Below are 20,588 nucleotides of genomic sequence, written 5' to 3' on the forward strand. Positions count from 1 at the left end.
CTGCTGCCATCTCTATATAGGGGGCTCATCCAGGTGCCCAGAGCTATCCTGTGGCATCTCAGCATGGCTCGTGCACTGGGAGTACCAGTTGCACTGGGGTTGTTGGGCCTGTGCTGGTCTCTGACCCTTGCCCACCCTCTTCCTCCGTGAGTAAAGCTGGGGTTGGGGAAGGACTGGGGACTGGGCTAAAGTGGGATAGGGCCAGTTTTTAGGGCCCTGCAAGTTTGAAGACAGGAGCTAAAGGAGAGGGATTTGGCCCAGTGGATCCAGACAACTATCTGTCTTGTCTCTAGGGATGGTACCCCTGGGAACGGAGCTGAAGGTGGGAGTGGGGCCAGAGTGAACACAGATGTGACAGGTGAGGCCCCAACTCCCTGAATCTGTCTGTCTGTCTGTGTCTCTGCATTGTATTACCTGACTGGTCTTTTACTTGCATCTCCCCACCTCCATCCCAGAACCCTGTTCGGATGGCTGGAGCTTTGATGCTACCACCCTGGATGAACATGGGGCCATGCTCTTTTTTAAAGGTAGGAGGGGCTGGGTTTGGGGCATTTGGGACTTCAGACTTGGTCCCATTCACCGAGGGTGTATCTGTCTGTGGAAGATCTCAGAAATTATCTGAGGGTATCACACACAGCTTCTCTGTAACTATCTCAGTAGGCCAAATGTTTGTTCTGGGTCCCTCAGTGAGTGTGTGTTTTTCAGGGGAGTTCGTGTGGAAGAGTCACAAATGGGTCCGGGAGTTAATCTCAGAGAGGTGGAAGAATTTCACCAGCCCTGTGGATGCTGCATTCCGCCGTGGTCACAACAGTGTCTTCCTGATCAAGGTACTTCTGGGCCAAGGTCAGGGCTGGGCCGGGAAGGGCTAGAATGGACATTATAGAGCCTCCCACAGGTGGCCCTAGCATGGACTCCTTACCTGTAGGTTCCAGATTTCCTCCCCCTGTGCCTTATTTTCCTGAAGAAGCTCAAGCCAAGCGAGTGTATGTGCATGTGGACCTGGCAGGCACAGCATCCAGGGGCTATTCTTCAGGCCCAATCTTTATACAGACTTCTCTGCTACTCCTGATGCTTTTGGCCATCCTTTCCTTCCTGGTAATTTCTTCCCTTGATTTCCATGACTCTGCATCAAGTACTCTTTGTATGGTGGCCAGGCTGTTCATAACAATGGCATCTGACTAGGGTGTGAGTGGAAGATGAAATCAAGTCTTCTGTGCTCACCAAGTCCCATGCCCTGGCTCAGGCTATGTCTGCTCAGAGGAAGGGGTGCCTTCTCCTAATTTGCATAAGGTGCTGTGTGCTTGGGGCAGCCCTTGCTGCCAGCTTGATTTCCCCTCCTGCCTCTTTCTTGCTCTTATCCTCAGCCAGTCCCTGTATGTTCCTTGGAGATCTGTCCCAGATATACCCTCCCTGGGTGATCTCAACCATTGCTACAGCTCTGAGGACTCTCTGTGTTGTGGACACCAGATCTGGATATCTCCCAGAGCTCCAGACATCTCGTTCCTATTTCCTGCAGACATCTTCGACTTAGATGTTCTGTAGCACCTCAAATTCAATATCTCCCAAACTGAACTTAGTATCTTTCTCACAAACCTACCCTTCCTGCTGTGTCCCCTGTTTCACTAAGTGGTACCACACTGTGCCAATTCCTACAAGTCAGGTACACATGGGGCTCGAGTTCTGGCCTATGGTTATCTTTCCAAGCTTTTCTCCTCCCCCACCACATTCACTGTGTGCCAGCTACATGAGACTACATGTAGTTGTTTGTGCAGGCTTTGTGCTGGCTGCTCCCTCTGCTCCCTCTGCTGGTAACACCCTTTCCACACTTGTCCACCTGAAAAATTCCTACTCAGGCCTAAATGCTTCCTCCTCTGTGAAGGCTTCCAGGAATTCTCTAAGTAAGCTTAAACACTCTGCCTATATTCCCAATGCACTTCACATGTTTCCACTTTGGTGGCTGCATGGCTAGGATTGTAGGATCCTTTCTGCTTTTCTACAGTGAACTCTTTGAAGGCAGAGACAATCTTGTTATCCTTTTATCCTCAGTGCCTTTCACAATATCTGGCATATGGTAGTCATTTAGCAACTGTTTCTTGAGTGAATGGATGAATACATAGATAAACAAATGAATGTATGAATGGATGGATGACTGCAGGATGACTATGTGTGTGGATGTGTTTGCCAAGACTAATGGTGTTACAGATAAGTGTGCCATGGGAGTCTCTGGTTGTACACAGCCAGATGTGTGCATGTATTATAGCAACAGTGGTGGGATTTGCACAAACTAGTATTTGTGCAAGGGGTCAGCACATTGTTATCCACAGGTGGATCGAAAGTGTGTAGGCCTACAGGAGGACATTGTATAGATGCAATATATCAAAGATGTTGTGTGTAAATGCAGAATGGCAGCATGTGGAGGTGCACAGTTAAAAATAGAGTGATTTATATGCAGGGGGACAAAGTCTGGGTGTACCCTCCGGAGAAGAAAGAGAAAGGATATCCTAAGTTGCTCCAAGAAGAGTTTCCTGGAATTCCATCCCCAGTGGATGCAGCTGTGGAATGTCACCGTGGGGAATGCCAAGATGAGGGTGTCCTCTTCTTCCAAGGTCAGTCGAGGCAGGAATAAGAGAGACTGGAGTAATAGTCAGTTGGTGGTGATTGAGGTAACACAGGGATGGTAGAGCCACCATCTGGCTTCCCAAGGAAGGGAAGAAATAGAGATGCCAGTTATGATCTAGAGGTCAAATAGGGAAAGGAGAGGAAGTCATCCTGGGTGAGGTAATGGTGCAATTTTGCTAAAAGTTCTTCACTGTTCCCCATGACCCTTAGGATAAATCTGTATTCCTTAGTCTTACATAAAAGGTTCTCCATGAGCAAGTTCCTACTGACCCTCCAGCCTCGACACTCATCATGCCCTTACCTTGAATATGAAGTTCCAGAGACACTATGCTGTTCCCTATACACCCAATTTGCTTCATGCTTCAGACTTTCCTTTCTCTGGAGTTCCTTTTCCTCCTATTCTCTGCCTTGTAACTCCTGCTTCAGGTATTAATTTAAATATCACCTTCTCTGGAAAGTTTTCCCTCTCTCCTCACCGTACTTGTTGAGCCAATCATGTGCATTTTCCTGCTGAATTTTATTGTATGATCATTCTCAACTGTTTCCCTGTGGGCTGTGAGCTTCACATGGCCAGGATCATATCTGGCCCAGCCTGGGCCCAGTGCAAGTATAAGGGAGGGTGTAGCCTGGCCCACTGAATGCTTGTTGATTGATCGGACAAAGGTAACCACACATGGTTCTGGGACTCGACTACGAGAGCCACAAAGGAGCGTTCCTGGCCGGCTGTTGGGAACTGCTCCTCTGCCCTGCGATGGCTCAGCCGCTACTACTGCTTCCGGGGTAACCAATTCCTGCGCTTCAACCCTGTCACGGGAGAGGTGCTTCCAAAGTACCCTCTGGATGTTCGAGACTACTTCATACCCTGCCCTGGCAGAGGTGAGAAAGCCCTAGCCCCTGAAACCTACTGGAATTCATCTACCTCCCCTGAGTTTTCATACCCCAGCTCCTACCTAAACTCTCTGGTATAGTACTTTGGCCCTTGCCCTAGCCCCATCTCCATGCTGGATCTTCCCAGTTGTCCTCCTGTGGGAGAAGCCTACATTCCCACTAATCCTTGCCATCTCTTCCAGCTCAGACTGCATTCTGACCTCTGACCTCCCTCTGTGTTCCCCCTCACCTATTTCTCTTCCCAGGCCATGGACACAGGAATGGGACAGGCCATGGGAATGGTACCCACCCTGGCCATAGGGATGTGCGCTGTGGCCCAGATCTAGTCTTATCTGCACTGCTGACTGACAACCATGGTGCCACGTATGCCTTTAGTGGTGAGAGATAACCCTAATTCCCCCATCTCTGCCCTCCATTCCTCCCATCTCTTTCGCATGTATCTCCCATCTCTGATGTACTTCCTCCACTTTCATCACTGCATCCCTTATTTGTCCCCTTGGACCCCATCCTTAGCATCCTCAGCATGCAATTTTTTTATTCCTCATCTCTTCTGATGCATATTGTTCAACCTTGTCTCATTGCCCAGGCCTCTAACTTCATCTACCTGTCTGCTTCCCAGTACCCTCTACTCTCAGGTCTGTGCCCTCTGTGGGGCCATATAACTCCTTATATTATATTCCCTTTGCTCTTGCACATCTTGCCAGGTCCTCTAGCTCCCCCTAAGTATATCCTTAGGAGTTCCATCTTTTTCCAAGTGCTTGTTCTTAGTTCAGGCCTCTGGGCACAGCATTACCTGGGGATGAGGTGTTCCTGTTGCTGAGAACCTGCAACATGTTTTGGGTCCCTTATACCTTCACTAGCCCAAGGAGGTTTCTTCTTTTAGTGACTGGGGAGACACCTCTCTCCAGACCTGTGGCACTAATTGGTAAAGGCCATGTAATGATACCTAGGGATGTTCTGGGTTTAGTGAGGCACAAAGTGATGAGTCTTGATCCACACTTGAGGATAGCTCCAAGAGAAGGAGTAAAGCAACCAAGTTACATTCAGCCCAAGATAAATGTATGATCAGGTACAAATGTAAAATAGTGGTGAGAACACAGAATGGTGAAAATCCTGTTTTGCTCCTAAACCCTGGACAAATCTGATCAGACATGACTACCAAGCTATACTGAAAAAGACACAGTCATGAGGAAAGTATATCTCCACAACAGAAACGCATGCTATAATGAGAACATTCATCCATGATGAAACACACACCTGCAGTGAAAATAGAGACTTATACTGTAAATACATGCCATGGTAAGAACACATAACTATCAGACCATGAAGCTATGGTGAAAGCATAGGACCACCAGGAGAACACACAGAAAAAGTGAGACAGAGATAAAGGAAAGGAGGTAGAGATCATTGAGAAATCAGGGCCATAGGGACCACATGGGGATGTAGAGAGAATACCCAGCCATGGAGAGATCATAGAACCTCCAGGCCATGTGGCCCTGAATAGAATTTAGCTGTACTCCCAAATCAAAAGTATTAGATATGTTCCCTAGTTGATGACAGAGTACCAGCTATGGAGAGAATACCATTATGTTAAAAATCCCCAGCTGAAGTGAGAATTCACTATCTTGGTGAAAACATTCATGTGACTCAGCTACTTAGCATAGGGCTGGTCCTCTCTTCTCTCCAATATATCTTTCTTTCTCTGCGTCATAGCTTCTTACCTATTCTTCCCGCCTTTTCACAATGTTGGCTTGCACGAGGACCATCATGCCCTCTTCCTTCTCTCTATTCATGATCTTTTAGCCTCAGATCCAACTGGAAACTGCCTCACTTACTCTTTTTCCTACTTGGGTTGCCAGAGAGCAAATCTGACCCAGCCCATATTTTTATTCCAGACCACATTGAAGTGATTGCTGGTCAGTGTGTGCATTGGCTAGTGATGGAAAAGGGGCTCATCACTTATTTCCTCTGTACAAAGAGCACCACAGCCCATTCTCAAAATAGGGGCCACGAGCAGGGTAGTTTCGTAAGGAGGTGAAGGTGGATATGGAGTCTCCATGACATACCCAGTAAACAACTATAAAGAGAACTTGTGGGTAGGGTGAGAACATCAGCTATTTATTCAACAAATAATGATTGAGCACCTGAGAGGCACTGGGCATTTTTCTAGGCACTGGGATACAGTAGCCAACACAGCAGATGAGACACATGCCTTCATGGAGCTTGACTAAGGAAGACAGGGCAATAAGAAAGAAAAAGAAAAGAATAATTTAGGTAGTTGTGAAGTGTTCTGGGAACATCAGAATGTTTCTTATTCTCAAATACCATTTGGTATGGATTTAAAAATTGTTGATGTTTTTAAATATGAAATTGAAAATGTTAGGTGTCAAAAAAAGCTGCGAAGAAATTAGGATAGGATAATGAGATAGAGGTGAGGAAAATGAGGGTCCCCTTCTTTGAAGAAATGCTTTTGAGCTGAGATTTCAGTGATAAAAAGGCATTAGGTACATAAAGCACTGGAGGAAAAGCATTTTAGGGAAGGTAGACAGCAGATACATTGATGAATCAGGAAAAGAGGCCAGTGAGGCTAAGGAACAGTGAAGGAGGAGGTGAGTGGTTTGAAAAGAGGGAAGCAGGGGCCAGATTAAATAGGCCTGATAAGGATTTTCAACTGTGAAAGAAAGCCAGGAGGGGGCCTTGAGCATGACTGTGATATGTTCTCACTTATTTTTTGAAGATCATCCTGGAGGACCCAAGTCATTAAAGATACAATTGTATAAGCAGGGAATCCAGCTAGTACTTCTTGCAGTTGTCCGGATTAGACACAATAACAGCTTGGACTAGGATAATAGCAGAAGTGGTGAGGAGTCATCATAATATATTTTGGAGGTTGAGCCAACAGCATTTTTTAAAAAAAGTTTATTTATTTTTGAGAGACAGAGAGCGCTCATGAGAGAAAGGGAGGGGCAGAGAGAGAGGAAGAGAAAGGATCCCATGCAGGCCCTGTGCTGTCAACACAGAGCCCAGTGAGGGGCTCAAAGTCACAAACCGTGAGATAATGACGTGAGCCAAAATCAAGAGTCAGATACTTAACTGACTGAGCCACCTAGGCACCCCTCGAGCTGACAGCATTAACCAATGGATTGAATATTGGATGGAGTGGGGAAGGGAAAAGAGAGGTTTCAAGAAATGACTTAGCTTTTGGGGCCTGGGCAACTAGGTGACCGGTAGTTCCTTTTCCTAAAATTGGGAAAGACTAGGGAAAGAGTAGGGGTGTGTGTGCGTGTGTGCGTGTGTGTGTGTGCGCGCGCACGTGCGCATACGTGTATGTATTTGGCAGGGGGCAGAAATCAGTTTGCACAGGGTAGGCTTTTGGTGCCTAATGGACCCACATGGACATGTTGGGTAGGCAGTTTAGTTTAAGCCTGATGCTCAAAGGAGAGGTCCGTGAAAGCTGAAGAAGACAGATCAAAAGTCATCAGCATAAAGATGGTATTTAAAGCCCTGGACTGGGTGAAATCACCAAGGCAGTGAGTGTAGGTAGTGACAAGGCCCAAACTAGAGGATTCCAATATAAGATACCAGGCTAAAGAGAAGAATAGTCAAAAAAAATTTAGAGGAACACTGGAAGAGGCTGGTATCACAGGAGCCAAGATCCAAAAAAAGATCTTTCAAGAAGGGAGTCGTGAGCAGTCAAATGCTGCTGAGAGGCGGAGCAGGATGGAGACAGAATCGACGATTAGATTTGGCAAGTTGGAGGACACTGACGACCTTGAAAAGTACAGTTTCAATGGAGGAGGACATAAGTGTAAGTGAAGTGGGGTAAGGAAGGAAAGATAAATGGGAACTTAGACAATTCCTTTAATAAGTTGTTATGAGATGGGGAGAAGAAAATGAGGATGCTGGTCTGGCTACTCCCTCATTCTCCTGTCACCTCAAGGGATTAGAGAACACCACCAGAATGAGAACACTCAGTGGGAGTGTGCTGTGGTGCTTTCCTTTCAACTTCTGGTTACTGTGTCTCATCTGTAGTACTTTTGTACATGGATGTCTGAGATGCGTAGGGAGCATCCACCAACCTTCTTGGGACTTTGGCCACTGTTCTCCATGCTTGCCCTTCTGTCAGGCCCCCAGTGACTCCAGCTCCAATCAGGTCACCATGCCCAACTTTGCTGAAGTCCTGCTCTAGCTCCTCTCACCTGGCCTCTTCACTCTTGGCCTCTGGATGTTCTCTCCTCCTTCTCAGGACCTATTCCTGTACCTGTTACTTGCCTGTTCACTGCCTGGCCTTTTACCACCAGCACTAAAGGTACCTCTGATACCCAGGGTCCCACTACTGGCGTCTGGACACCAGCCGGGATGGGTGGCACAGCTGGCCCATTGTCCATCAGTGGCCCCAGGGTCCTTCAACAGTGGATGCTGCCTTTTCCTGGGATGATAAACTTTACCTGATCCAGGTATGTGTTGAGAGAGAAGCTTGAAATGGTGACTGGGAGAATATCCAGCTCTATGCTGATTAATGTCCTTTTTCCTCCAGGGCACTCAGATATATATCTTCTTGACTAAAGGAGGCTATCCTCTAGTACATGGTTATCCAAAGAGGCTGGAGAAGGAATTTGGGAGCCCTCATGGGATCAACCTTGAGGCTGTAGATGCAGCCTTTACTTGTCCTGGGTCTTCTCGGCTCCACATTATGGCAGGTGAGGGGCATCTGGATACTAAAGGGTGACTTATGCTGCTATATCTCCATGGCATAGATCCCCATCAGGGCATAAGAAGGGCAAGATCAGGATCCCCATGATGTGTAAGCCATGTTATGTCTGATGCCTTCTTCCCAGGACGGAAGCTGTGGTGGCTGGACCTGGAGTTAGGAGCCCGAGCCACATGGACGGAGCTTCCTTGGCCCCATGAGAAGGTTGATGGGGCCCTGTGTGTGGAAAAGTCCCTTGGCCCCAACTCATGTTCTGCCAACGGCCTTGGCTTGTACCTCATCCATGGCCCCAATTTGTACTGCTACAGTGATGTGGAGAAACTGAACACAGCCAAGACCCTACCCCAGCCCCTGAGAGTGGACAGCCTCCTGGGCTGCAGTCATTGAGAGGAGGGCTCTTGACATGAGTCTGGCATAGCCCCTTCTGCCTATTTTCCTTACAATAAAGCCAGAGTGCTTCTTTGCTGGACTCAAGGGGCCCTGGTTGTGGAACAATCTCACTTCTTCCTTTGAATTAAGAAGCTAATGACATCTCTTTGGAGGCTCTCAAGTTCAAATGAGGCTGTGGGAAGCAAGGGAGGGGAGGGCTGAGAGACAAATCCCTGGAAGTAGATCCACACTCCAAACCACGGCCTTATCTGGTTTAAGGCCAACCCCTCCTGACCTGGGGGCCCCTTGTTTTGTGGGAATTTGGTGGCTAGAACAGTAGACTGACAAGCTCCAACTGCCATACAGGGCTTTGCACTGGGAGGCCAGGTCATAGAGTGGTTCTTGATATGCACCAGTCAGTCCTACTGGACCAGGAGACTGCCTAAGGTTCCTTCACCAGCCTCAGTGGCTGGGAGGGAGGGAAGGAGATGAATCTGGGCCTCTTAGATCAGGATGGACCCAGGACTTGAGGTTGGCTGGGGCTGGGAACAGAGGTCAGGGGTGAGGCACCAGAGCTGTGGGGTCCACTCCCAAGAAGAATCTTGAGCTTTCTCCTTCATCCCTGATGATGTCTGGATGATTATCCTTATAGGGCTGGCTGCCCTTCCTTCAGTCTGAGGGGTAAGGATAAGGCCAGAGTCTCAGGTCTGGGCCTCATTCAGTTGATGTACTACATCTAGGGCCATCACTATATCATACTAGAGAGCTTGGAGGTGTCTAAACAGTTATCCAGAAATTCTGGTACTCAAGGTTAACTTTCTCCTCTCTGAGGAGGAAATCTAAGTCTCTTTATTCTCTTCTCCCACCTGCTCTGTCACTTGGAAGCCTCTAGATTGTTTCCAAGGAACTCACAGAAAAGATCCTACTCATGCTTCTTTCATCCACTTACCTCCTATGTGCAGAGCAGTGTGTCAGTCAACGAATTACAAGTCCCTGCCCTCAATAATCTCCAACTCTATATCACGGTCAAGAGGGGACCCCAGACAAGGCATTAGACAAATGCAATAAAGTGAGATAGAGATTAAGGTGGAAGACTGTATATACAAAAGAGAGTGGAGCCAGCACTGCCTGGGATGAAGGGGTTAGGAAAGCCTTTACACATAACACTTAATCTGAGTTTCAAAAGAGGAGTAGAATGTATGGAATCCCTTTAGCAAATATATATTCACTGCCTACTATGCAGTACCATTCCAGGAGCATTATAGGCAGGAGGGAACACAAGCAAAGAAAAGCCAGAGCAGAAGAAATACCCAGGATTGGGAACCACAGTAATTCAGGGGAGCTAGATGAAGGGCTGGTGGGAGATGAGGTTGGAGAAGGAAGCAGGGGCTTATGAGTTCATGCCAGGCTAAGAAGCTAAGATTTTGTCTGTCTTTGGGGGCAATGAAGACCTACTGAGGGATTTTAGACATGGGTATGGAGTGTTGAGGTTTACATTTTAGAGAGATCACTGTGACTGGGTGAAAGGAGGCCACAATGGATGTGAGATCACTGAGGAGACTGGTGCTGTTACTAGGTGGTAAATCACATAGACCTGGACACTGGGTGGTAATGGAGATGAAGAGAAGTAGGTGGATCAAGAAGCATTTAGAAGACAGTCTATAGGGCTTGCTAAAATATTGGATAGAAGGCTGAGGGGGAAGTGAGAAATCTCACCTCCAAACTGCTCTGTGGCTCTTTTTCCCCACTCATAATTGCACTCTCCTTCCCAAACTTCTCATGGCACCCTCTTGAATTCACCCAATGGTTAATAAGCTTCTCTATATTCTCTATACACTCCATAGTTAATACACTTCTCTATCTCTTTACCTCCAGCTTTAACTGAGATCAGGCTCTGCTCCAGGGTCCCCCCTCCTTTCCCTTAGCTGTCCCAATAGATGGGCAACAATATCAGTATTAGTATGACTCCCATACACATGTGTACCATTTCTCTTCCTCTTTAAAAAAAAAAAGTTTATTTTGAGAGAGAAAGAAAGAGGGTATGTGCATGCATGCACGAGAGTTGGGAAGGGGAAAGGAGAGAGACAGAGAGAATCCTAAGCAGGCTCCATGCTGTCAGTGCAGAGCCTGATGCGGGGGTGGATCTCATGAACCATGAGATCATGGCCTGAGCCGAAATCAAGACTTGGATGCTTAACTGACTGAACCACCGAGGTGCCCCTCTTCCTTCCTTCCTTCCTTCCTTCCTTCCTTCCTTCCTTCCTCCCTCCCTCCCTCCCTCCCTTTTCTTTCTCTCTTTCTTTCTTGTTTAATATTTATTTATTTTGAGAGAGAGACAGGGAGAGAGACCGAGAGAGGAGGGGGAGGGGCAGACAGAGGGAGACACAGAATCCAAAGCAGGATCCAGGCTCTGAGCTGTTAGCACAGAGCCCAATGTGGGGCTCGAACTCACGAACTGTAAGATCATGACCCGAGCCAAAGTCAGACACTTAACCGACTGAGCCACCCAGGTATCCCTCTTCCTCTTTCTATGCGGGTTAAATTCCTAAATTCCTTCTTTGACATCATGCAAGTGAGCCATACCTCTCTTTTTTTTTTTTTCTTTTTATGTTTGTTTATTTATATTGAGAAAGAAAGATAGAGAGTGAGCAGGGGAGGGGCAGAGAGAGAGGGAGAATACTAAGCAGGCTCTGCACCATCAGCTTGGAGCCTGACATGGGGCTTGATCCCTCGAACCACAAGATTATGCCCTGAGCCAAAACCAAGAATCCGACGCTCAACTGACTGAACCACCCAGCTGCCCCAAGCCATACCATTCTTTTTTTTTTTTAATGTTTATTTATTTTTGAGAGAGAGAGAGAGAGAGAGAGAGAGAGAGAGAGAGAGCATGAGTGGGGGAGGGGCAGAGAGCGAGGGAGACAGAATCTGAAGCAGACTCCAGGCTCTGAGCTGTCAGCACAGAGCCTGATGTGGGGCTCTAACCCATGAACTGTAAGATCATGACCTGAGCCGAAGTCGGACGACTAACCAACTGCACCACCCTTGTGCCCCCATACCATTCTTATGGCCATCATCTACCAACCTTCTGCTATGTCCTCTCAGTTGGTGAAGCCATCCAATTAGTATGACCAAACTCTGACCCTACTCATTATTCACAATTGCTCTTCCTGTGAAAAAAATGCCTTAAGTTCCACCATCCCACTTGTGACCACAACCTCTTATCCTTATGTTTCTGCCTCCTGCACAACTACATTCTCCTTCTCCACCTCCTTGATTTTATAGAGATGTTTGATCCCTTAATTATCTCCCAGTCCTCCATCCCCTCAAAGCCATTCTTTCCTTACCCTAGGTGAACATCAAGATTGATCACCTGAACAATTTACTTAACAATACTTTTCTCTGTCCCCTCTAATTTCTACTTAATCTAGCTATAAAAAAAGAAAAGAAATATAAAAACCAATGTTAGGTCAGAAAAAGAGTGAGAACTTTAGAATCAGTCATGTCTGAATTCCAATCTTAGCTAGGCCACTTACTAACTCTGTATATTTGAGAAATTTAGCCTCTCTGAATTTTGTGAGTGGTGTATGTGTGTGTACATGCATGTGTGTATGCAAAAAAGGAATGCATATTGTATTGATGGCTGTTCAATAAAAATACAGAAATCATTCCAGATATAACAAGTAGAGGAGGATTTAAAGCAAAGAATTTGTTACAAAGTTGTAAGGGGGGGGGGGCAGCTGGCTGGCTTGGTCAGTAGAACATGTGACTCTTGACCTTAGGGTCATGAGTTGAAGCCCCACATCGGGTGCTGAGCTTACTTAACAACAACAACAACAACAACAACAACAACAACGTAATGGAGATCTGCAGAAGCATAAAAGGGAAAACAGAGTTATTCAGAGACCAGGAAACTACCATTCACCTTGGTTTAGAGGGGGAAAAGGGAGAAAAGTTATTGCCCAAGAACCAAGGAGCTGTAATGTACACATCTACACGAGTGGATCAAGGAGCTGGAGCCTACAAATCTGCACTAGCTGCTGATGCGCCCGGAGTTTGCACTGCTGATGCTACTGGAATCACCTCTGCTTTTGCTGGGCAGGAACCACTGCTGCTGATGTTGCCAGAGGCACCTCTCCCTTCCCCCTACTCTCCTCATGCTACAAAGGCATCTGAGAAATGTGGCTTTCAGATTTCCAGCCCGGTTAGTACAGGGGAGGCTACAGAAGAGTGGGTGTGGGGATGAGTACCAATAGGCAGCATCTGCCACATATATTCATCATATATGAGTTGGGTGATAAAACCTAACTCAAATTAGTATTAATTAAGCACAAAGTAAATTTACTGACTTATGGGACTTTAGGCAGAGGTAAATATAGGTATTAAATTGATGTTGTCAGGCGTCTGTCTCACTCCACCCCTTAGCTCTGCCTTGAGTTGGCTTTGTTCAGGCAGGCTCATCCTTCCCTGTGGCAAGATGTCTACCAGGTTTGCCTTCTATGAACACCTCTTGCCCAACAGTTGCAGGAAACTGCTCATATTCCATCATGTACCCATTTCTGAATTGATCACTTTGACCTGACGCTAGGTTAGGGATCCAGCACTGACATGGATATGGGACTGAGATGATTCCCGTCTGAACCACACAGAGTGGGGTGGGGATGGATCTTCAGAGAAAACTGATGTGCTGTTACCAATAAGAAGGGGGTGGGTGCCATGCAGATAACAACAATGGCAACAACATGTTCACGACAGGGTAATACCCACCTTATAAGGTTTTTCTTGTTCTTCATCCAAACATATTCCTTCCTCAGATAAAGATTTTGACAATATTGATATCACCAGGTGCAAAATCCCTCAACCTCTTGCCTGCTCCACTTTATTAATTACCCTACCTATACCCTTGTCTTCATTCCTATCCATTCAGCCCATAAAGTTAAGGTGTCTAATTCTTCTCCATGAACTCTTGATCTTATCTCCTCTTATTGCCTCCAGGATCTCCCTCCATCTCTCATCATCTTTTTTATTTCTTTTTTTTTAAAGTTTACTTTGAGAGAGAGAGAGAGAGAGAAAGTTGGGGTGGGGCAGAGAGAGAGGGAGAGAGAATCCCAAATAGGCTCCGTGCTGTCAGCACAGAGCCTGATCAGGGGCTCAAACTCACCAACTGTGAGATCATGACTTGAGCAAAAGTAGGATGCTTAAATGACTGAGCCACCCAGGTGCCCCTCATCATCTTTTTTATTTTCAAATTCATCTTCTCCACTGGTATCTTTTTGTAATTTATACCCATGTTCAAGTCTCTACCATCTTAAAAAGACAAAACCAGAATCTTTAAATTCACATATCACTTTTCAGCTGTCTATTCCTTCTTCCAAATTTCTTGAAAGGGGGGGGGGGTCTGCACTTATTTATTCTACTTCCTTATTTTCATTTGTTCAATGTTCTTGCATTGTGGCTTCTGCCCTCATTTTCTGCTGACACAGATCATATCATGAGGATCCAGGCCTTCAATGTTGCCAAATTCAAAGGATACTTTTTTATTGGAAATCTTTGCTGCATTCAATGCTGTTGACCACTTCTTCCTCCTTGAAAGTCTTTCCTCCCTTGGATTTCTTCCATGACATTACTCTTTGCTGATTGTTCTCTTACTGTGTCTTCTCAGTTTTCTTCTTAGCCTTCTTTTCCTCTGCTGGCTCCCCAAATGCTGGTGGTACTCCTAGACTTCACCTCAGTCCTTTTCTCTTCTCACCCTATATCCTCTTCCCAGGAATATACTAAAATAGTTCTGTTCAAGAAGGGCATTAAGCAAGTCCTTGCTAGGCCTAGCATCTGACTTATGAATGCCACTCCATATAATATTTGGAAATATTTTACTCCTTATAGATTTTTCAAATCATAACAACCACCCAGAAGAGGGTTTATTGAATAAACTACAAGAAAAATTGCAGTATCAAAGCAATACTTATATACAGTGGTATAAAAGGCTGCCTTTGCATCATTAAGTGTCTTTGCTGCTAATAGAGATGAAAGATCTATTCTTCCATATAGGTGACACAGGTGCCAACTGCCTGGTAATGTTAAATGGCTGGTTTATTAATCCAAAAAGCGTAAAGCCAGTATTCTTGGTATGTGATTTTGGATAGATTTGCTTTTTTTTTTTTTTTTAGTTTATTTATTTATTAATTTTGAGAGAGAGATAGAGAGAGAGAGAGGGAGAGAGGTGTGTGTGTAAGCAGGGAAGGGGCAGAGAGAGAGGGAGAGAAAATCCCAAGCAGGCTCTGCGCTGTCAGTGTGGAGCCCGATGCAGGATTCAAACTCACAAACTGTGAGATTATGACCTAAGCCGAAACCAAGAGTTGAGTGCTTAACCAACTGAGCCATCCAGGTGCCCCTGGATAGACTTGCTTCTAAATAAAGTTTTTTCCTAATAGTTTCAAAGTAATAACTTTAAAAGATTGCTGCCTCAGAGGGATCTACATTGGTCAGAACCACACACTGAGCATCTGAGGCAGTTCATAGGCTATTGATTGCTCTGAGGCCATGGAGAGCATTAGAAATGGAGAAGAGATACAATAGAGAAAGGATGGGTGAAGGACACAGTTTGACTCCCCATTATTCAGGAAGCTTTGCAGACTCACGAAGGGATCAGGGATTCAAGAAGACTGTGTGTAGGTCAAACTGCACTATGTGTGAACTGTACAATTTCCTTTTTTACATCTTAGGTAATTAGACTCCTTTCCCCACCTTCCCCACCCTGTACTGTGTGCCTCTGGTTATCTGAAGAGATTTCCCTGAATACTGCAGCCATCCTACTCAATGGGATTGGGAAGACAAGTATTCTGATTTGTAAATGGGTGATATTTCTGGATTTTCATTTGCTCCAGCAGAAATCCAGAAGTCATCTCTTTATTCATACTTCCATAGCCAATCAATCAAATGATCACTATTTTTGTGAATTCTACCTACTGAATTTTTGTTAAACCTATGCAACTTTCTCCATCCCTACTCCCACCACTATAATTATTTGCTACCTAGACTACATCAATTGCCTCCTAACTGGTCCCCACACTGCCAATTTTGCCCTCCTCCTATCTATTCTCCACTTAGCAGCTGAAGTGATCTTCTAAAATACAAGGGGGAACATTCTACTCCCCTGCCTCAAACCCTCTGATAATTATTTATTCCCCTTAAAATAATGTCCAGAACGCTTAGCCTAATATACAAGGCCCTTTTTGATTTGGTACCTATCCACCTTTCTAGCTCATCTAATAAGATGAGAATACTTCTCCATTCTCACATCCATATTGGCCTTCTTGTACTTCTCCTTGGCCTTGGAGTGATTTCCTCTTCTTCTGGATGACCTCCATCTCCTTTACCCCTTCCCCTCTCATAAGTGCCACTGCCTTATAAAAGCCTTCCCAAACCTCCCAGGCCAAATTTAGTCTGCTCCTAGCATCCTGTCCATCTCCTTCAAGATAGTCATGACATTTCTAACCACATGTTAATGTCTCTTTCCCCTGTTATTCAAGTTTTATGAATGTGGGGACAATGCCATGTATTCTTGTTTCTTTACATGTTCCTAGCACCAAGGACAGTGCCTCACAATTATTTGTTGAAAGAAAGAATGAATGAATGAGGAGGACACCCTTCCTCTCTTGGATAATTCTTACTCATCTTTCAAGAACCAAGGTCAGATATTATATCTTCAGATTGGGTTACAGTAAAATCTGATTCATCTTTGGATCCTTAGGTTGTAGGTTGGGACCTGGTACATGGTTCATATATCATAAATGTTTGTCAAGTCATAATAAACTCTTGGCCAGGAATTAATAATTATTGAAACTGAATGATGGGTATATGATGGTTCATTATACTGTTAAGTCTCCTTTTGTATATATTTGAAATTTTCCATAGTAAAAAAATTTAAAACATTCATATTCACCTCAAGTCAAGTGAAAGTGTAGTCAAGGATGATCTTGAGGCTTCTGGCTTGGACAGTCCAGTAGAGGGTGGTGCCATTCACTGGGAAGGGCGAAGTAAACTGTATCCAGGCTACTGTGTATGTGTGTGTCTGTGTATGCGTGTGTTGGGGAGAGTTCTTTTTCACCACAGTGAAACTTCTTAGAAGGCCAATAAAAGGATGAGGTAATGAATTTAGATTTGGACATCTTTAGTTTGAAGTACCTTGAGGGCTTCTCCAGTCAGTTGTTCAATGGTTAGCATTTCCAATAAATTGAAACCTCTGCCTTAGAAGAATGCACCAGGCGAAGATTTCTGGATGGTAACATTCCCCCTCATATCCTTGATGGCCTCCTGGCCGCTGAGAACTATCCCACCATCCAAGGAGTAGTCTGTGCAGCATGGAGCCCCTCCGTACCTTCCTTCCCTCTTTTCACCCACATTCTCCCTTTTTCCTTCCCTCTCATGAATTTCTACCAGGGAGTGATTTATTCCAGACATTCTAAAGCCCTTGGGTGTCGCAGCTTTACCTTCAGCAGCAGGGGTAGAGTGTTAAGAGACATATGGGTTTCAGTCTGATTTCACCACTTACTTGTGACTGCAGTCAAGTCGCTTTACCTTTCTTAATCTCAGCATCTGTCTCTGAAAAATAAGGATAATAGTGGCGACCTCACAGGGCTGGTGTGAGGATGCATGCCTGTAAAAGGTTTAAACACAGAGCCTGGCACAGTGTAAGCGATCAATAAATACGATCTATTATTATTATTATTATTATTATTATTATTATTACCAACCCTGTGTCCTCATTGCCTCTCCACCAGGACGTCAGGGACTGTTGCCGCAAGAGTGGAGCAGGCTGTCTCCTCGGGGCCCCTCCCCGCGCCGCCGCGGCCCGGCCACCGCCACAGCCGCTCCCGCTCCAGCCTCGTCGGTGCGGCGCGCGCAGGAATGCGGGCCCTGGGCCCTGCGGGGCGCGCTCGGTGAGTCCGGCGCCTCGCCACAGAGGGCGGTGCCGGGCTGGACAGGGGTCTGTGGAGGCAGGGGCAGAGCTCTGGGACCCGGGGACCCGGGCGCAGGGCTGGCGGCTGACCAGGGCGGCTGGGCCGCGGGGCGCCCTGAGATCCGAGCGTCCCGCAGGGTGCGGCCCTCGGCTAAGCTGCGGCAAGTGTCGCCCGCGACGGGCTCGCGCGCCCGTTCCCGCGCGCGGCCCAAGATGGCGCCCCTCCGTCCAAACCGCACCCCCCCCCCCCCCCGCCCCGCGCGCGCCTCCGCCGCTCGGGGCGCGGCCCCGCGGCCCGCGCGCTCCAGGGCGGGGGATGTTGTGATGGAGAAGCCGCCGCGGAGCCGGAGCCCCGCAGCCTGAGCCACCTCCGCCACCTGGGCCTGGGGCCTCCCCGCGCAGGTAGGAGCTGCCCCTGCCCGGTCCCAGCCCCGGAGTCCGGATCCCGACCTCCCCAGCGGTCGGCGGACCCCGCAGCCCCTTCCCCACGCGGCCTGGGTCTCCCCCGGCCAGGCCCCATCCTTGCGGGCGGTCCTCCAGCCGCGCACATTCCGACCATCCCCCTTTCTCTCCCTTGTAGGCTCCACCTCGGTCCTCACAATGCCCCCTCCCCGACCTTTACCTGGTGCCCCTCCGGGCTGGAGAGGGGCGAGTATGGGGGACCCGAAACGGGAGCAGGTGGGGGATGGGGGTTGGGGGAGGGGAGGTCAAGGGCTGGGAATGGGACGTGGGGTGAGGTGGACAGAACCCTGGCGGATTTCTCCAGGGTCCCAGGCCTGGAATCTGTCAAGCCGCATTCTGTTGCCCTCGGCGACTAAGGGGTGTGCCTTGGGGCCGGCCGGCTGTGTCCCCAGCTCGGCGAGAAGGCCTAGCACTAGCTGAAACACTCCTCCAGGGCAGCTTTCCCACCGCCAATTCGGAGGTTATTCGGAACGTATTTTGCAACTGCCTGTGCATTTCTTGCATTCCCAGCCCCTCGAGACTAGTCCCAGCTCTCTCTACTCTTTCAAAGCCGAAACCTTGCCTACACTTGCTGTCTTCATTTCCTCACTTCCATTCATTCTTAAAACCTCTTCAATTTGGTCTCTGTCGCGGACACCCACTGAAACTGCTGGAGCCAAGGTCACCGGAGACCTCCAGGTGGCCAACTCCGAAGGACACTTTTCTGTTATCCCCCTTTACCTTTCAGTAGTATTCAGTGGTGTGTGGTAACTGTCCTGGAAGCATTTTCCTGGTTTCTCTTGTCCGGCATTGTCTGCTCCTTCGTGGTCTTCATTTGTTACCTCCTTCCCCCCCCCCCCCCCCCCCTTTAGATGTTGGTAAAGCTTTTAGTTCCATCTTGAGCTATCTTCTCTCATTATGTACTTTCTCCTTGGGTATTTTATTCACTACCAAGCCTTCAAATTTCATATATATATTCTGATGATTCTCAGATGTTTATATCTGGCCCAGACCTCTTTTCTGAACTCCAGATCCAGCTGCCATCATGACATCCTCATTGAAGTTCAACAGAAATTCCAGACCTACAGATCCGAAGCTGAATTATCTTCCCTGTGTTCCCTCTCTACCCTTCTTCCAAACCTGTTCTCCCTTCAGCTTTCAGAAATGGCTACTTTCCAGTCAGTTATCCAAGCTGGAATACTGGGCAACATTCTAGATTAACCTCTCTCACCCTCTGTATCCCTCACCCTCTGTATCTAATGTCACCAAATTCTGTCACATCCACTACCTAATTTTCAGATATTTTCCATTCATTTCACTCTGTTCTCACTGATACTGAATTTAATCTAGGCCAAAACTCTTTTTTTCCCTTCATTGCTCTAATAGCATAACCTCTTGCCTACCTCCCCTTAAATACTCTGAACACAGTGTGATCCTTTAAAAAAAATGGCATCTATCTGATCAGTTATTCATTCAACAAATATACTTTGAGCACTTTTTATATATCTGGTACTGTGTTAGGCACTGAAGATATAATTATGAGCAAAATAGACTGGGATCTTGTCCCCACAGAGCTGATAATCCAGGAGGGAATCAGAGAAGAGTAAAATCACAAGTGTAATAAATACTGTGAAGGAAAGGTGGATGGTGCCTTGAGAATACATAAAAGCACAAGCTAAACTGGTCTGGGAGATAGAGAGAGGGCCAAGGAAGGCTTCTCTGAGAACATGACATTTGAACTAAGATGTAAAGGATGAGTATCAGTTAGTTAGGCTGAGTGAGGGTTAGCAGAAGGAGGTTCCAGGCAGCAAGGAAAAATCACATGCAAACACCTTGTGAAAGGAGAGAGCATCATGTCTTCGAGGAATCAAAAGAAGGCCAGTGAGGCTGGAGAGCAGAGTGCTGATACTGGAGAGGAAGGCAGAGGCCACACTGAGCAGGACAATTTAGGCCTTGTTAATAATTATGATCTTAAGGTCTTTGTCCTTGGTACAGATTGTGATAGTAGTGGATGTGGAGAGTAGATGAAATCCAGAAATTTTCCTCAGAGAGAAAATTATCAGTATCTGGGGATGGATGGAATGTGGGGAGTGAGGGAGAAGCTAGTGTCAAGGATGGTACCCCTGCTGCACAACCGGAAAGGTGGTTATATCACTCCATGAGCCAGGATCCTAAAGGAAGACTAGTTAGGGTGTGGGAGAGAGAAGCTTAAGCAGGCATGTTTGTCTGAGAGGCCTTTGAGACATCAGATGGAGATGTTGAGTAGGAAGTTGAATGTACATGTTGTGGAGCTCAGATGAAGGGTCTGAAATGGAGATGTAAATTTGGAAATGAGCAGTGTATAGGTGGCATCTGAAGCTATGGGCATGAATAAATACATTGAATATTTGGTGAGAAAGAGTAAAGGGCATAAGAACAAGCCATGAGAAACCCTAGTGTGTGACAGTTGGTAAAGGAAGATGAGCCAGCATAGGGGGCTAAGGAGCCACGGGGCAAGAACTAGAGTGTAGGAAGAAAACCAGGAGATGTAGTGTGGGGAAGCCATGGAGGAGAGCCATGGATGAAAGTTGGATGAGAGGCAGGGTGTTGAGTGGTGTTGAGAGT

The 20,588-nt window shown here is 46.8% G+C and overlaps 2 protein-coding genes and 1 long non-coding RNA gene across 7 annotated transcripts in view; 2 read left to right on the top strand and 1 right to left on the bottom strand.

The window, feature by feature from the left end:
• On the top strand, window positions 1–8,687 carry HPX (hemopexin). The gene is made up of 10 exons (XM_019456109.2): window positions 1–146; window positions 294–358; window positions 456–527; window positions 706–827; window positions 2,453–2,606; window positions 3,283–3,495; window positions 3,753–3,884; window positions 7,834–7,964; window positions 8,045–8,207; window positions 8,346–8,687. The coding sequence occupies exons 1-10, from the start codon at window positions 64–66 to the stop codon at window positions 8,603–8,605; spliced, it is 1,395 nt and encodes a 464-aa protein (XP_019311654.2). The 5' UTR covers window positions 1–63; the 3' UTR covers window positions 8,606–8,687.
• On the bottom strand, window positions 2,605–17,730 carry LOC109271069 (uncharacterized). The gene is made up of 3 exons (XR_002081809.2): window positions 17,338–17,730; window positions 17,074–17,185; window positions 2,605–2,734 (listed from the first exon to the last, which is right to left on the bottom strand). It is a non-coding gene; the product is annotated as an uncharacterized LOC109271069 (long non-coding RNA).
• The window catches only part of APBB1 (amyloid beta precursor protein binding family B member 1), a 22,683-nt gene continuing 19,505 nt past the window's right edge, over window positions 17,411–20,588 (top strand). Inside the window, exon 1 of one of the 5 annotated variants that reach the window (XM_053900036.1) lies at window positions 17,411–17,523. The gene's annotated coding sequence lies outside the window, so the exon portion shown is untranslated. Of the gene's footprint in view, window positions 17,524–17,811; window positions 17,946–20,588 lie in introns of those variants that run through there. The other 4 variants (XM_019456099.2, XM_019456103.2, XM_053900037.1 and 1 more) reach the window with 4 other exon arrangements.

Source organism: Panthera pardus, unplaced genomic scaffold, assembly GCF_024362965.1.
Source record: "Panthera pardus isolate Hobbes unplaced genomic scaffold, ASM2436296v1 HiC_scaffold_12, whole genome shotgun sequence".
NCBI classification, from domain to species: domain Eukaryota; kingdom Metazoa; phylum Chordata; class Mammalia; order Carnivora; family Felidae; genus Panthera; species Panthera pardus.